The sequence below is a fragment of the Eleutherodactylus coqui genome, chromosome 12, assembly GCF_035609145.1.
Source record: "Eleutherodactylus coqui strain aEleCoq1 chromosome 12, aEleCoq1.hap1, whole genome shotgun sequence".
NCBI classification, from domain to species: Eukaryota; Metazoa; Chordata; class Amphibia; order Anura; family Eleutherodactylidae; genus Eleutherodactylus; species Eleutherodactylus coqui.
In genome coordinates this window covers 104,371,842-104,390,394 of record NC_089848.1, presented here as the reverse complement: position 1 = coordinate 104,390,394, position 18,553 = coordinate 104,371,842, and the positions used below count along the sequence as shown (strand labels likewise).

Sequence of the window (18,553 nt, the reverse complement as noted above, 5' to 3'; positions counted from 1 at the left end):
CAGAAGCCCTTTAAGTTATATTCCTCGCAAGGTGTCACCTACTTCTTGCCAACATACATTCAAGCATCAAGCACATGGTTTGTAAGTCTGCTATAATGGGGACACATCAGGTCAGCAATGGAGGTGTAAGTGTATTCCAACTTATTATGGTGTAATAACCAGATATGCCGTTAAAGTCAGATACAGTCCCACCCACTTTAAGATTCAGCTTCGTGACCATGCTCTATTTTGCTGAGGACTCTGCGCAGGCAATCTCCATTAAAGTCCATGGAGGACTTCCGACTCGCAGATCATACGTAATTATTAACATAGCGCATAGCTAGTAGGTACCAGTTTCATCGCTTAGCGATGACGCAGGAAATAGAAACACTCAGAAAAATCTGAGTGCACATGACCGGCGGTGAGCCGCTGCAGGCATCCGCAATACAGGAAAATTCAGGTACACAGGGTTCACAGGTGGAATCCGTTGCCCGGTCTATATGTGGTGACTAGAAGTACAGAAATAGCCAAGAGGTCTACTCAACACTCCATGCATGCTACTCTGTTTCCTTAACTCCCCTTTACTTCTATGGGAGTTACAGAAACAGCAGCACAGCCCCCTCAGCTGTTTCGGTACTCTCCTCCAGGTACAGAGGTCTTCTGCCATTTCAGCTGTGACTGGCACCATCCATGACTGGCACCATGCTTCACCCATAGAGGTTTCAGATCAAGACGAATTGAAGAGTTATATTATTATGCAATGCAGAGGAGGGGAATGCAAAGGGTGTTGCTGTGCGTTACTAATTTTAATAAAAATATATTATGATCTTCTTGCAGAAGAAGTTTTTAACACAAAAAGGTAAAATATACGGGAAACTTCAGCTAGGCAGCCACTAAAACAGCTGCTTTTTCTTCAAATACTTCTATGCTCCCCGACCTACGTAACGCAATTCTTTCGTTGCTGGTTGAGTGATCAGTCCCAAAAAAAAAAAAAAAAAAAAGAGGCTAAAGATTCCATGTCCATGAATGACTCCAGCCAAGAAGGTTAAGGAGAAGTGATTGCAGACTTACTGTAAAAGATCGACTCGCACTGCAGAAGGAGAATTAAAAAGAGCAGCGAGTTTAGCGAGAAGGAACAGCTGTTACAGCGGAAAGTTCAAGCCTCTCATCATTACGGTCACATCTGGGACATCCGACTTGATTTAATTATTGCGCTTATCAGATAGAGGCAAAAAAAGAGGCAATCAAGGAGATAAGCCAGGAGCTCGATTCTTTTAGGTCTACAGCTCTGGCTTAGCCTGGCTTCACACGACCAGGTCGGGTCTCGCGGTGGATTCCAGCCTCCGCATACCTGTGGTTTCTGCATTGCGTGTAACTAGCTTAACAAAAGCCGTAGGGCATTATAAAATCATATATCGGGGGTAGATAATATCCATTTCATATAACAATACGTCCCTCCTATAATATATACCAAACGAAACGCCGCAGAATCCGACCCTGCCCGCGGCCGAGGACACTGTGTTACCTGTCCGGGTCTTCTGCATACTGGCCGGCTCTTCTATTTGCTGGTCTGCAGATGCGCAGGCCGCCGCGCATGTGCAGTACTTTTTTTTAACTCCTGCTTTCCCGTGAAATCTGCAACTCATCCATTTCAACGGAAGACGTCCGTGCGGTCTCCGCACTGAAATGGAGCATGCTGCGATTTAATTTGCAGACAACCACGCTTCCCTAGGGGCGGTTTGATCTGCGGATCTTCGGCGCGGATTCCACAAACCAAACCCGCCCGCGGACATTGGGCCTTATAAAAATATATATATATTTACTAGCTTACCCGTCGCGCGTTGCTGCAACATCAGAAGAAAGGAAAATCAAGGAAACTCGTTCTTATAACATTGAATTTACATTGTGTCTTATGTTGTTTTAATTCTATGTATTTAATCAAGCGCTTGTGGATACACAATATTTTTTTGTTTTCCGTCTGGTGCGTAGACGAATAAATCCGAAGGTTTTCCGACGCGTGAGCTGGCCACATACAGTTGTCCATGTGAGAAGCACGGATTCTCCAAATGTAGCCCACACACAATTTCAAGTTTCTATGACATTGGGAAGTGAGAGAATTAGATTCCGTACGTAAAATTTGGACGCTAATTCTTTGGTGCTTAGAATTGAATAATCGAGTTGGGACCCATTAACTTTTCCTATTTATGACATAATCAATGCTCCTGCCAAATTTCATGTTTCTACAACATCGGGAAGTGAGAGAATTAGTGGCAATGATGGAAATCGAACAATCTACGTGGGGGGGGGTCGTAACTGTGGACGCACGCGCGCCATTTATCGTAGGATAGTTGTACCATGCCTATAATCTTCCCAGGAGTGTACTCAACAACTTCCCAAAGTTTCATGGCGATCGGATGAATGGTGTAGTAGCGCATAAAGGACAAACAGACACGCACGCAAATTCCGTACGTAAAATTTGGCCGCTAATTCTTTGGCGCTTAGAATTGAATAATCGAGTTGGGACCTATTAACTTTTCCTATTTATGACATAATCAATGCTCGTGCCAAATTTCAAGTTTCTATGACATTGGGAAGCGAGAAAATTAGATTCCGTACGTAAAATTTGGACGCTAATTCTTTTGCTCATAGAATTGAATTATCGAGTTGGGACCCATTAGCTTTTCCTATTTATGACATAATCGATGCTCCTGCCAAATTTCATGTTTCTACAACATCGGGAAGTGAGAGAATTAGTGGCAATGATGGAAATCGAACGATCTACGTGGGGGGGGTCGTAACTGTCGACGACGCACGCATGCGCGCCATTTATCGTAGCATAAATGTACTATGCCTATAATCTTCCCAGGAGTGTACTCAACAACTTCCCAAAATTTCATGGCGATCGGATGAATGGTGTAGTAGCGCATAAAGGACAAACACGCACGCACGCACGCACGCAGACAGACATACATTCAATTTTATATATATAGATTAAATATAGAAAAGTCATACATCCAATAAGAAAAAAAACACAGAAATACACACAAGTATAAAAACAAAAAACCCCCACCTAATGATAGGAGTCCCTGAGAGCAGAACACAAACAGAGGTATATCACTAGACATATCATGGGCGATATGGGAGATGGGTGTATCTCCAGTATAACTTCCATCCAGTAGGAAAAGGCAAAGTGCGGCTCATAGACAATGCAGAGAGTTTTAAATACCCATTAACCCCTTAACGCTGCAGGGCGTACATTAACATCCTGTAACGTCGGGGTATTATGAAGGGAGATCGAGCGGTGAGCTCCCTCCATACAACGCGGGCGCCGACTGTTTCTTACAGCCGACACCCGGCGGCAACCGCTCCGATCGAACAACACCTTTTGCCATATTAATAAGAATCTAAATAATAAAACAAAAGTGCATATTTGGTATCGCTGCATACATAAAAGTCTGATCTATCAAAGTAACATTATTTACCCCACAGGGTGACAATCAGCGGGGGGAAAAAAATTTTAAACTCCAGAATCGCACTTTTTTGGTCACCCTGTCTCCAAGAAAAAAATGCAACCAACGCAAACTGCAGATTGTCCCGCAAAATGAGTGGGCTGTATTTTGGGGGGGGGGGGGGGGGGAATAGCACAGAGGGGGAAAAAAAAAACTATATTTGATATCTTAGTAATCGTACTGACCCATAAAAGTTATTAGGTCATTTTTGGTGCAGTTTGAAAGCCGTAGAAACAAAACACACCCAAAGATAGCAGAATCTCTTTTTTTTTTCCATTTTACTCTACTTTCTTAAACGTTTCTCATAACATACGGTACACTAAATAGAACCATTGAAAAATACAACTCGTCCCGCAAAAAACAAGCTCTCGTGCAGCGACGTCCGTGGATAAAGAAAGGAGTTACGATTTTTTTTTTTTTTAAAAGGGGAGGGGAAAAAAAAAAAAAAAACACAAAAAAACTGAAAAATAAAAAAATAAAAATAGTGTAGAGCTCCCCAGAGTTCCACTACAATATAGGGACTAGACCCCTGACGCGCATTTCCAATCAGCCAATGGGCATTTAGAACTCTCTGCATTGTCTGTGACCTGCACTTTGCCTTTTCCTCCTTGTACTGGAGATACACTGATGGCCATCGCCCATGACATCTCTAGTGATATACCTCCATTTGTATTCTGCTCTCGGGGATTCCTATCATTAGGTGGGGATTTTTTTTTTTATTTAATGTGTTTTTATACTTGTGTGTATTTTTGTGTTTTTTTCTTTTTGGATGTATAACTTTTCTATATGTAATAAATATATAGATTGTTATAACTCCTGCACTCCAGTTTGATATATTACATATAACCGCAGCGGCTCGCTGTCGCCATGTGCAGTACAAACTTTCTTAGCGATGACACGGGTACCTGCGGGCTATATGCAATGTTAATTTCGTATGGGCTGCGGGTCTGAGGGCCTCCATTTACTTCAATGGAGGCCATCCGCAGCAAAAATCGAGCCTACTGCAATTTTCCCTCCACTCACAAAATGCGCAATTCATATCCGCGAGTGTGAGCGAGCAACCGAAAGCACAAGCCTTTCAAAGCATGCGATTTGCTGCGGATCCAATCGCAGATTCCACAATAGGAATCCGTTCGTGTGAAGCCGGTCTTAGTTAGAAAAAAGGAAAATATATATATTCTATTCATACATATATACACACCTACTTTAAAGGGCTACTCCAGTGAAGTGTTTTCCAGCCATTATGTAAGGAGCCCCCGGTACACAAGTCTACTAGTGTCCTCTTGATTAGTTATTCCTTTCTATTTGAGGCTCCTGGCCTCTTACCTCAGGCCGTCATGTGATCTCAAGTCTGATCAGCTCAGATGTACTTGGGGTTATGTGTTCTCAAAGTAGTCAGTTTTTCAGTCACTATAATATCCATGAAATAGACCCTACCATAGAAAATGCTTAGAGGAGAATGCAGATGTTACATCCACGGGGTATACTAAAGCGTCACGCCTCTGTGCGGATGCAGCATTGTGTCCTTTTAAAACCGCAAACACACTTATATGGTATTTGCAAGACTAATTGCACCTCTCCAGGCAATGACAGAAGGACCCTGTTCCCTTACTAACCAGGGAAAGTGGGGAACCCCTGCTTAAAAGGTGGGGTCATCGCCCTGATAAGGTCGGCCCCACCTGGAGAGATGCACTAGACACGCTTAGGACACAACACTGTTCACACAAACTGAACACAGAGTAGGACTGCAGATAAAGCACATGTCTAGCACCCCACACAGACCGAACATGTGTCGCCGTTCACACCAACATACAGTGTAACACATACCACATAGAACAGGACAGTTCACACCTCATGTCTACCCCCCAGCACAGACATACAGAATATGTCATTGTTCACACCAACATACAACAGGTTGGCATACAACATATAACGGGAACCCCACCCAGAGCTCACTTGTATAAAGATGGTAAACCATAGCTGGTCCAAGTGTCCTCAAACCAGGGGAATAGAGTGTCACTGTGTTGACATAAGGAGCAGTGTCATGCATCACCCATCTGACACACACATAAGACATCAGACATCTGGGGGCCACCCCTGCCCAGGGATAGGGAGAAACCTGCGGACTACCTGCACCTGTGTGGTCACCGTACCACAAACTACACAATGCAGGGAGGGGAGGGACAGCAGGTGTCCAGACAGTCTTCAGGGAAGGAGAGAGGGACACTACAGACAAGCATGCCAACACCAGCTCAGTGGGATTAACACGGATATATAAAGCACTAAAATGACCAGCAATCTCTCCTAAGAGTTTGCTGGTATTTATCTGCTGCAGACAGGGGAGGGGGGGGGGAATGGCTGCTGCAGAATACCACACCCAGTCACCTCAATTAACCCCTACCTATGAAGGTGTGCACATGGAAGCCTGTAGAACCACAGGTCCCAGAAGCACGACCTTAACAGCTACCGATAATTATATTACAATGATAATTATCTATTACAGCTGTTTGACAGCTCCTGTCAAACAGTTGTAATAGAGGAGATGACTCATCCACCTGTCTGTCTACTTAAGGTGTGTAGCTTATTTAGGTGAATACAGAACATAATGGCAGTGTCCTCCCAACTAGCAGAGATGGTACAGTCTCTAGCTGCTCATATAATGCTGTGCTGATGCTTCATGGGATCAATAGCATGGAATAGTGAAAGCAGAAATCTTATCAAGATGTTGCCTGATCAGTAAATCGGCTGCTTTGCATGGAAGTGACTGCATTATACAGAGGAAGCCCTTGGCTCCCGTATAGCGGCCGGCCCTTGTGATTGAAGGCGCAGCTTACATTACAATCAATGAGAGCGGCACCCTGCAGTTACAAAAATGTATCAGACGTTCGTGAAACGTATCCTACCTCCATTAGGGCCAAAGGAGCCCCGCTAAGTATTAACATATGGAAGTAACTACTACTTTGCTTCTAGGTCAGGTGTCCAGATACGTCCGGCAGGTCAGTGTATGACATGTGGATGTGCGCTCCTTACTTGTCTCTACTGTTTGGATACGAAGATGGAAACATAACAGGATTCTTAAATTCCCAGGACAGAGCAGACCATTCCTTCACCCCCCAGTTGGCTTCCGTCATACACCCCCGGCACAAGAGCTCACCTGTCCCTCCAGCATGTCCCGATGCAGACTGGGGCGCTCCTGCTCAGAGCTGTTTGTCCGCTTTAACGTTAGACTGTTGGACTTGCGCTTCGGCTTAGTCTGCCGCGCGGCTGCCCAGCTTCCGCTTTCAGTGGGCATCCCTCCTCACCTTGTGGTTCCCAGCAGGACGGAAGAAAACTGGGGAAAAGAAGAGGTTTTTATTAACACAATTTATGTAGCAAAAAAAAAACCAATAAAAACAACAAATTAATTAATCAGAGTAAAAACATTAGGTTTACAAACGGGCATAACGGAATGCGGGATGAGTGTGCGCACATCTGACGATTCCCCCTCGTCAAAGGCATCACAGGCAAGGGGGAACTAAGGTGACCCCGTCCTTCAGATCTACAGCGAATGGCAGGACGGTGCTGACAGCTCAAAGTGCTGACAATATTTAAATGACCAAATGATAGACTCCCCCACGTCGGCGGCCTGGCAGTCGCTGCACATTAACCTTCGTAAGCATAAAGTAGAGCTGTCATGTCAGCGGGGCTGGCGGCGCAGCTCATCTTCCCGTTATCCCCCCGCCCGTCCTTTTCTTGATATTCACGTCTGCCCACCAATACGGACTCTTCTTACAACCGGCTCCCAGAACTGTTAATGTGTCAAGTGGGCGGACCCACCCAATCACTGCCAATCAAGGTTGACCGTGACCGATGCAGACCGCCCACTTGACACATTCACAGCATCAGGATCTAAAAAGGAGTCCATGCAGATGGAAAGCGGTATCATCAATAGAAACGCAGGGACATCGACACAAAAAAGTTACCCAGCCAGCCCCCCTGACTTATCAAAAGACCCCCTTTTAGAGACAAATTTCTCTGTTTACGTTATCAGAATTTTAACTTTTTAAAATCACATCTACAAATCGCCGCTACCGTAAATAATGTGGATTTTCCATGCAACGAATTTCAACAAAAAATTTGCAGGTTCTGCCATTAACCCTTTCCAATCCACTGTCTGACCTCTGAAGACATTACGATTTAAGGCTGTACAGCTCTGATGTTGGAAGATGTCCGTCAGGGTTCTCTTACTGTATATTGCCAGCCTCTCTGCTGTCAGAGCCTATCCAACGTGTCACCTCATGCATTACTGACTTTAGCCAGCAGATAGCGCTGTTGTATATTGGCAGAAAGAGAATAAAACCAGGATACAAATTAAATTGGAAAGGGTTACATTTTAACGAAGGAATTGTGCTGAAAAACCACGGCAAAAATCCATGGCTATTCTGCCGCTGAGCCACACGTGGATTCAGCCCTGCAAATGGTCCAAAGCTGCCTGCAGAATATCTGGAGCGATTCCGTGTGGATCCGCATGAAGTAGTCAGCGACAAGTCACGTCTTCACGCGCTTCCGTACAGAAACAAGTTAGTAATTCTGCGCATGAATTTTCCGCATCGGTGCGTTGGATCCGCCTTTGGTAAAAACCGCAGCAGAAGAGTTGCAGATTTCTACCGCAGTTTTACAGGCGGATTTAGCGCATAAAATTCCATGGCAGAATCGGTCATGTGACTACACCCCGACGCCGTGTTCACGTTTACCGGCAACAGACATGAATGACATTTTCAAAATAGTTGTTCCACCCAAAATAAGTGCGAAAGTTAGCCGCCGCGGATTTGTAGTGCGGACTTCACCTCCGCAAATGAAGGGGAAAATCTGCCGCGGATTTTGATGCATATTTTGCGTTGCAGAGAAAATTCTGCATCGTGTCGACATTATCCAAGTGTCTCCAATCCTAGACAATAAGGCCTCTTGCCCACGGACGCAGCGGGATATGCCTGCAGTTTTACGCCATGGGAATCCTGCGTTTTTCCGTGGTCTTCATTAATACTATATTAAGACCTCCCGCCGCGAAAAACGAGGTAAAATAGAACATGCTGCGATTTTTTCCCTGTGAGGACTGAGCCATTCGGTTCAATAGAACCCAACAGCTGCGTTATTCCACCGCGGGGAACGCGGCATAAATCCGGCTGCGGCCATTAGCCCTAAATATTTTGGCCACCAAGTCGCTCACAGTAGGTTATTTTTTTTTCTTCACACGGATAAGCAAAGATCATCTCCGTAACCAGCTAGACGGCTTAATGAGCAGAAAGCCCCCGGCCGCGGGTCGCTGTGATGTAACGAGGATTAGCTAGATGAGATTCAGATTACATTCAGATTACTAGAGCCGCAGCAGAGACGGAAACAACTATTAGCCAATCGGCGCGGTGATCTGGGCGCACGAGACAGAAGTGGTCACCTTACCTGCCTCCGAGACAGAGCAGCAGGGGGGCGAGCTGCCATATGTAGACTCCCCGGCTTACCACTACTGCGGCACAGACAGTTCTCATGAGGGTCATTCGCGTCAGACCAGAAGCAACAGTTGTGTAACGTAAAATGTATGGGTTTCACACAAACTGCAAATATGGATGCACTAATAAAGCAAATTAAAAGGGAGTGTACAATCCCCGACAACCCCTTTAACAAGGCATCACCAGCGGTCAGGCTCCATGGCAAGCGGATGATTTTACTGGAGTTTTATATGCCGTTCTTCCCAAGTCCGCCGCAGTGAGCGCTGCTGCTGTTGCCCGTCTGTTCACACTTGTGGATTAGCTGCGGATTTCTACAGCAGAATATCCGCAGCCAATAAGCACCAAATGAGGAGTTTTGAGCTGATTTGCCGCGGACTCCATACAGGGGAGTGAAATCCCCATCAAAATCAACGTGGTTTTGCCACAAATATTGGGGCGTATTTTCACTAAAATCCACATTTCCCGCTGCGGTCTGACTGGCTGCAGCAGCATTGTGTGACATCCAGTACTCCGGCTGACTGCAGTCTGCGATCAAAGACCCGATGCAAAGTACGGAGCGGCGGTACCGGTTGGCGGAGCCAGGAGAGGTTGGCACAGGATTTTTTTTTTATTACGTTTGGCCAAAAAGAAGAAGAAAAAAAAAATCTCAATGCCTTCAAGTCTCGGTAAACCCCTTTAAGGCCGTCTTCACATACAGCGCAATCGCTGCAGGCCTCCAGCAACCGGAAACCAACAATAATTACGCTGTAAACCCGCAGTGGCCAAATTAGATGGATTTGGCTATATTTGTAATAGCGGATCTGCTGCGGGATTTAACACAAGGGGTTGGACTGCGGAGCGTAAATAGACGCTACGGATTTAGAATCTGCACATATATACGCGGCGACAGTAGTGCGCTCGGGTTTTGCGCATGTAATACACTGTACCGATCTGGCATAGGCTTCTATGTTGAGGGAACTAGGCGAGCAAGAAAGATCGCAGCATGTTCTATCTTGGCGCGTATTAGTGCATGGCGATTGGCGGCGCACAGCAAGTCCGCAATATTAATGCATTCTGGCCGGGCACCGCCTCGGAAGGGGTGTTGGGAGTGCAGATGTGGCGCCTGCTGAGTATTATACGCTGTACGTCCCAATAGCAGTACAGCTACCCGGAGGGCTTCTTCACACAGGCGCAAGCGCCAAAGCACACGTGATAATGCAACTTTTTTTTTTTTTCAGTGGACAGACTATTGCGTGCGGATCTGCGCATTTTACTGTACTTTTGCGCCGTTGGGGACCATTTATATCGGCACAGGACACACGCCCCAGGATTACGAAGGCTAAGCAGCCTTAAAAAGGTCCCTTAATTACTGCAGTGTGTCGATTTCCCGGCAAAATCGCGTGGGCGTCGGGTGCGCACTTGCACATCCCCCTTAGGCTAATTTATACAGGCAAGCGCGATGTCCCCACGGATGCGAGGGAAGTAGCGATCCTGAACGCCGGAGGATCAGCAAGGGTTTTCAATGGGAAACCTCATTTTGCGCTCGTACCTGCGAATGAAAACACGAAAAAACATGCCTTTCGATTGCCATGCTTTACCGCAGATCTTCCTCGCAGATGGTGATCATGGAATCCGCAATTTAAATCAGTTTGTGCGAGACCGGCCGCAGACTCCTACGGTGCGCAATAAAATAGAGCGCGCTGCGAACGTGAAAACAATGGGATCTATTCGCTATACATTGTGCGCGCTAAAACGCTCGCATAAAGAAGCCCTGAAGGCTCTTGGCGCCCCGTCACAGTTGTCACAATAGGACTATATATCATGATACCCGCTGACCACAGAGCCCTGTAATCCCCGCACGTAGCAGGAAACACAACCCGCACAGTAAACACTACTTTTACGATGAAGAACAGATATTTGGTCTTACCTGACTCGTCCGCCCCGAGAGCCCCCAGTGTGCCTCATGGAGAGCGGCGGTACGAGCCGGCTGGGTATGACTAGTCACATACTGTCAGCAGCGGGCTGGAAGGCTTTAGAACGAGCCGCTGTGTTCAGTCCGGCGCTAGAACATTCCCTGCTCCACAATGAAGGCTGCGGGCGGACCGCACGCCAACAACCACACGCCATTCATAACCCAACTGGGGGGTTACCAGAGAGTCAGAAGGAAAAACAATTGTCACACAACAACCAATCACAGTGCAGCTCTCACTTTACTGCAGCTGAGCTCTAGTTGCTATGGGCAACACACACAGGAGTTCAGCTGCGGTAAAGTGAAAGCTGCGCTGTGATTGGTTGCTATACGTCGAGTCTTCAAAATGCGAATGTATTTCACTGTGTGTATACGGGGGGGGGGGGGGGGGTTGAACCGCGAGTATGGAAAGGCGTGGGCTTTCGCTCACACTTGCGGGTAGGAATCAGATATTCCACGAGCGAAAGAAAAATCGCAGCATGCTTGGTTTTACCGCGGATTTCATGCGTACCGGCTCCATTGATCTCAACGGATGCGTTCGATCCGCAGTGCGTACGCGATAAACATGGTGTATGGATGGAGAGAGAGCGGCGCCTGACATCGGGCTGCTTTCTGACGTCATTCACCGCTTGCTGCCCGTATCTGTACATCCGCACGCACACGCCACCACAAGCAATGTGTTTCCGCAACCATTCCTAGGTCTTCTGCTGCGAATACCTGCATGCAGAATCCACCCCGCTCGTGTCCGCCCGGCCGTCATACAGGCTGCATTATTTTTTGTCGCGCAGGTCTCTCTCTCTCTTTCTACGTTTATGTGTCATTTGTTTTTCAGACGACCTTTATTGTTTTTGTTTGCACCGTCTCCTGGCGACATGCGTAAAAACGCAATGCACATGCATGTAACATCCGTGTTCGCTGCGTTTCTTTACACTCCATAGAACGTCAAGGCCAATTTTGGTCTCTAAATACGGATCAAAAAAAATAGGAATTGCGATTTGTCTTTTTACGCACATTGATCTGTATTAATACATCCATTTACTTTCATGGGTTCACGTGCTGCGAATATTCAGATGGTAACAAAGTACTGACAGCGAACAGACCGGGAACCGCCACATGGGGCGCTAGAGGCCGGTGATTAGAACCCTGCTAACCCGGCCACCGCACTGCAGGTGGCGCTCTGACAGCTCCACACCTCTCATCAGCTATTGGTGACATATATCCCCTTCAGAGAGTTTTTCCAAGGAATGTCATTAGGAATAAACCTATTATAGAAATCACATTTTTTTCTACAATAAACATTTTGGTGATTTTTTTTTTAAATTTTCATAACTAGGTTTTAGAAGAATCCTCAAATCCTGCGAAGGAAGAACAGCGCTGCATGGGGTAAGGTGATTGAAGAAAGGCGCTCACCTTTATGTGTTGTGCAAGTCTTGGCAGTATAAAGAGCCAGCATTGGCAAGAGCGCTGAACGGGTGATGGACAAAGCCCACCTCCTCCCCCTCCCCACACAGAGCATGCCCACAACACTCTCCTATAGAAGTCAATGAGTCCTCTCCTGTCTGTTATGTCTATGGCCATGAGGCTGCCGTAAAGCAGGGCTCTAAATGCAGTTACCTGCAGCTCAGACCCCCAGAGTAATGTATGGACACTAGAACACAAAATCTACCATCATATATCGCTACCTGGTTTAACAAAACCTACATGGGCGATACAGTCCCTTTAAGATGAAAGCTTAATATGTGCTAAAAAGGACCAGAAAAAGAAACCGAGCGCTCACCGGAGACGGGTTTGTTTGTTTCTCCAGAAGCGGTTGGGGCGATGAAGGGAATCAGAAGAATTGTATTGATTCCATCATTGTTAAATAAACATGAGCGAGCGCACAGAGGCCGGGACTTGGCACAACACACATAGCTGCCAACACACCAGCCCAGCGCTGGCAAGGGACCCAGCACTAATACTGATTAATAGCCGCGTGCAGCGCATCCAAGGTAAAGTATGGGCAGCCGATCTCCTGACAGCAATTGTAAGTCAAGTATAGCGGCCGCCATGTGGCCCTCTGCCATATATGTACTGAATGATATACAGGGCGGGCCATGGTAAGTTTTCCTGGCACCACACTCTTATAGGCATATTCATTTTTACATTTTGAGCATGCTCGGAGTGCAGGACCCATGCTCTGGTCGTTCATCAATTTCGGGAGCATCTCTTGAGCATGTTCTCTAACTGTTCATCATTACTGGAGCATGTGCTATGGAGCATACTCAGATTGTGCTGGCTGTGTTCCATTCGAAAGCAGGGTTGTAAGCGGAGCATTAAGGTGGCCGCACCCAGTGCAGAAACTCTTAGGCCTTATGTCCAAGGGGACAGATCCGCAGTGGGTCAGCCGCATGCGTGATCCGCGCCCCATATGGATGCATTGGACACCCGCAGGTAATTAAATACCTGCAGATGTTATTTTCCCTTGTGACGCGGATTATGTGTGCGGGAAAACACCCGGAGTATGCTGCATTTTAGTGCGGGTCTCCCGCGGGGACGGCTCCTGCAGGCTCCGATTGAGGCCTATGGAAGCCATCCGGATCCGCGGCGCACCCGCACCTGAATTTCTGCTCTTCGGCACAGGAGAGCAGGAGTTTTTAAAAAAAAATGCTGGCGTGCCAAGCACATCTGCCAGGCCGAAGAAAGAAGAACCGGCCGCGATGGAGGGCAGATCTGCAGCGTCCGGACAGGTAAGTAATTCTTCTTTATAGGCCTTATGTCCACGACAAAAGGAGGGACCCGCTGCGGGATTCTGCATGAAGAATCCGCGACGGGCCTGATTTTCCCCGTGGACATGAGGCCTTAGGACTCCTGCACACTGGCGAGGGCGATACTAGATGTGATTTACGGCCTGATATCGCTCGTAATCCTGAAAACCCCTGGATGCGAGGAGTGTTCCCATGGAAACAGCCTTCACTACATCCCCGCGGCGGCAGGCGGCTGATGCTGGCCCCACGGAAAACATCTGGAAACCCTTGGATGTGACAGCATCACATCTCTGCGGGGCTGAAGGAATCCCCTGATGCAGCTGCCACAGCAGCGGCAGGGGATCGCAATGCTCTCCCATTGCCCTCAATTGGGCCGGCGCTGCTGGAGACCATGGTCGATATAGCAAAAAGAATGGGCATGCTGCCATTTTTTTTCACGCAGCATCGCAGGAGTGAAAACATCACAAGTGAGAATGAAGCCATTGAAAGTCATTGGTTCCATAATCGTGCGTCACTCACTCTCGAATTGTGAAAAAAATAGCCTGATTTTCACGCCGGTGTGAAGGAGCCCTTATGCAGCTTATCCTGGACGGACTGTTGTGCAGCATAGGAATGGATGCAGAAGCTACAAGGATCTACCTGTCAGGTAAGTATGAAGCAGCTCTCTGTTAACATTTATGGGGTGATCCGGCTGGTCTGTACTGGGCAGGAGGGGATGGAAGAGATCCTCCCTCCACAGGCTGTTCATGATTGCATCAGCGGGATCCTGAGCGCTCCAGCAGGTCACATGATTCATAAGAGTAGTGTGGTGCTGCTATACTTTTCCGTGGCCCACCCTGTATGACCCACCGTCATCAGATCCATCCACCCCCACCCAGCAGGATGACAGCCACCGCCGATGTAATACAATAAACGCTCAAGGAACATTTTCTAATAAATCCAATTATTCGCCAATTAACTATATTGTGAAATATTTGCCATCTGCCCGGTTAGGACGCATCACTGCCCTCGTAACGAGGAAATTAGCCTTTCCCACCCGACAGCCAGAATTCAGTGCGTTTCCGGCAGGTTCTGGCCCCGCTGACACGTTGCACTAATCGGCTTGCAGCCCCCCTGCAGGGTCTGACTTGATCCTCTATTACCCCCCGCCGCTCTACACGGCTCTGAGCACCATGATAATGAGGGACTCTACATGTGAACTAAACCAGACGGGGCCGGACAGACCCCACGGACCATAATGGAGTCTGGCGGGCTTCAGCCATGACCCGGCATTTTATCCTGCGCATCAGAATGCACAGCGGCTTTTAACCCCCTAGTGACCGGTCTATCGTGTTTTTACGTCTTCTATGAAGGCCTCCATACAAAGCGGGCGCCAGTCATTTCTTACAGCCGATACCCGAGGGCAACAGCTTCGATTAGCCGCGCGGCTCAAAGCTGTTAACCCTTTAGGGCTCCTGTTCACGAGCTTAGCAATATTCTGTGGCAGATCTCCGCCGCGGAAGCCGCCGCCGCCGGGGACAGCTGACGTCTATCTGACAGAGCGATAGTCTCACCACGCAGCATTCTGCGATTTAAATCCCGCAAACGGAGAATCGCTATGATTCTCCGCTCGTGGACGCCGTGGCTGCACTTTCCATAGTAGCCTATGGAAAGAGTTCACTGCATTTCCCCCACGGGGTGGGGGTGGGGGGGGGGGGGTGGGGGGGAAATCGCCCATGGACAGGCAGCCTTAACCCCTAAGTGACCACCTCAGTCTATTTTACGTGCTGCCTAAGTGGGCTTTAATACCCAGGGCCATATAATCGTGCTTGCTCTGGGGATTAAAGCCCCGTGGGCTGTGGGCATAACAGCTTCCTGCTGTCAGGGGTAGCCGACAACCTGGAGCTCTCATGGGGGGCCGCGGGGAGCGAACCCATGTCATACGATCGCCGTTAATCAATAGATAACGGTGATCGCATTAAAGTAAATAGAAAGTTTAAAAAATAGTTAAAGTTTCAGCTCCCCTCATGGATCGGATCCTTGCACAGAAAATGTAAAATCTCTCATGGGCAGTACATCGACCAGTCTGACCAGGGATGTGCTGCCAACAGCGGGTGTTATTAACAAGCATTCGGTACACGTACAGCGCCAATGATCGCTCCATGTAAATGGAGATGAAGGACCTGCGATCAGCCCGCTATATCCCCTTGCTCGTTTAATGCAGAACATCTGCCCGTGTTGGTATAGCGGCTCGTACGGATGAGCTCGAGGACGTCCAGCAGAACACATCACTGTGCAACAAGCTAGTTTCACGCATTTCGTCCCCGCTAAAGATGGCGGGTCGGTGATGTGTGAGGTTAGCGTGAAGAGGGACCATCGAGGACAAACAGCAGCTGCGAAGCGGACGGCGCACAAGTTCTAGCCACAGAATGGCTCATAAGCATCCAGCGCCTTCTGTAGTCAGCGGGCTACAAGCTTCTAGTCGTGGGAACATCCTGACGGAGGACACCGGAGTCAGGGAGACCCGTTCTCTGAAGTACTGTCACCGGTCAGTCGTCCAATGAGACAAAAAGATTTTCTCAGAGGCTGAACACATTTTAGCCAAAAATATACTTTTAATACTTAAAAAAAAAAAAGTTCACGTGTGTTGTGACAAATCCATGCTCTATAAGTGATCTACAATTGTTCCAAGTACTTACTACTTATCTGTGGGATAGAAATGCACAGCATACGACATTTATGTAACATACGGTCAACGTATACTTATTATATCATAGTCAATAGGAATCGGAACACTTCATAAGCTTAAAGGGGGGTTTCCAAGGAGATCCTATGAAGGATGTATCCTCAGGTTAGGTCATCAATAGCTGATCACTGGGGTCTACCACTCGGGACCCTGGGCGATCAGCTGATCAGATGCCCGATGTCGGCTCACAATGTATAGGGTGGTCGAAGCGGAAGCTGCTTTTCTCACCCATGTAGCGGGCAGCACCTGTCACCGATCCTGCCACTGCACAACGGCTGGAGCAGTGGGTAGCAGCAGTGATCAGCTGATCTGTCAAAGTCCTGGGTGACAGATTCTGTCTGGTCAACTATTGAGGACCGATCCCGAGGATACATCATCAATGGCATTTCCTTGGAAAAATTTTCATCGTTAAACATTTTTGAAAGGGGTTGTCCGAGTTATTTAATCTAGAGGTCAACGGGCGCAGTGAAAAATAATCATCCAGCTGATGCTCACCTCTTCATCGGATATGAATAGCTCCCAAAGCTGAATTCATAGAACCGTATGCATGCTGCGCCCGAAAAACTGGGGTGCACACCATCTGTGACCAATCCCCGCGGACCCTGCACAATGCACGTGCTATTCTAGCGCGAGTAAATGGTTGAGAATAGGACATGCGGCCATTTTTTTTTGTAGGACTATCAGTCCGTGTGTAAATTGCTCGTCTGAGCAGTCACATAGGCCATTACAGAATACGCGGACAGCACACTGGCCAAAAAATACACCTGTGTGGGTGTGCCCTAATGCTTCTAGGAATGATGAAAGGACCTCGGTCCTACTAACAATAGGGTGAGAAGTACCGCAGGTGGGGTTGGCAGAGACCCTGGCACGTAGGACGTCTCTGATGTGCAGGTATAACTAGCCCGAGTCACTCGGAGAGCCAGGCTACCATTGGCCCCGTATGTACTAAACGATACTGGCCTCTAGATGCAGAAAGATTCTGTTTGGCCACTAGGAAGGAAAGGTTCCCATATACAGGAAAAAGTAAGACTCCAGAAGGCGCGAGTCAAAGTGACCTCTCAGGAACAGGACCCGGCGCGCCTGGAGAGGGAACCGCGCCAAAGTGCTCACTGTGTAAATTCAGTTCAAGGGCTCGATTCCACTTTTGTAAAGTAAAGCATGCAAACGCCTCTCAAGCCTCCTCCGCTTTCAGAAAAGCTGCACAGAATAGTTCCTGCTATTTTACTTTGAAGGGATTGTCAGAGTCATAAAAACTCTAAAAAAAAAAACTCTTCCCGTGGATCAAAACACTAACTGGTGATCCCCCAGCTCCCGCTGTGTCCCGTGACGGTGCGCGGTCCCTCGTTCCGGTCTCTGTTGACAGCTATAGTCCCACCCAGGACTGATTGATCATTGAGTTTGGTAATTGGCCACAGCCCCTGTGACATGCCGTAAACCGAGCAGGACTGCAGCTGTCAGAGACCGGAGCGGGGGACAGAGCGCTGTCATGGCACACAGTGGGAGCGGGGAGAGGAGAGTATACCCCCATTGGTTATTTTAAGGCATGAGGAAGGGGCAACCCCAGAAAGGAAAAGAACCCTCCAGGGCTTGAATTTTCCATTTAGTAGTTACTGTTACGACTAGAGTTCAGCGAACCGAAATAGCAGAACCCCGTTTCAGATGGAACTTTGCTCAAAGTTCAGTTCAGCAAGAACCCAAACTTCTGGCTGTTCACCTCGGCTGAACATGTTAAAAAAAAAAGAAGGTAAAGGAAGAAGGAAAAAGATGGGTAAAGAATCTTCTCCCTTCTATATTAACTTTGTCTTAAAGCCACTCCTAGCTGGTCTAAGAGTGGCATACAAGGCTTTTATGACAGACTACTTTATACACCAGTTTTAGGGGCATTGGTGAAGTTCAGGATAATGAATTAAGACTGAACCAAACTTTGCCAAAATTCGGCAAACTGGCCAAACCAAAGTTTTTTTTGAAAAGTGTGCTCATCACTAGTTCGAACCAACTTTAGGAAGCTGAGCAGCCATTAACCCCTTAGTGACCACCTCATTATCTTTTTACGTCCTGGCTTGCTGGGCTTTAATCCCCGGGGACGTAAAAACATGCTCCCTGTGGGGATTAAAGCCCTGCAGGTTCTGGACATGACAGCTCCATGCTGCTGGCTCCCGGAGGTA

General features: G+C 47.7%; 1 protein-coding gene across 2 annotated transcripts in view; it reads right to left on the bottom strand.

Moving 5' to 3' along the window:
- WDR37 (WD repeat domain 37) overlaps positions 1-18,553 on the bottom strand; it is a 142,545-nt gene that overhangs the window by 89,817 nt on the left and 34,175 nt on the right. For both annotated transcript variants that reach the window (XM_066585147.1, XM_066585146.1), the window contains one exon: positions 6,643-6,819. In XM_066585147.1, the coding sequence (XP_066441244.1) occupies positions 6,643-6,780 (138 nt within the window). In that variant the 5' untranslated portion in view covers positions 6,781-6,819. The remainder of the gene's footprint in view (positions 1-6,642; positions 6,820-18,553) is intronic.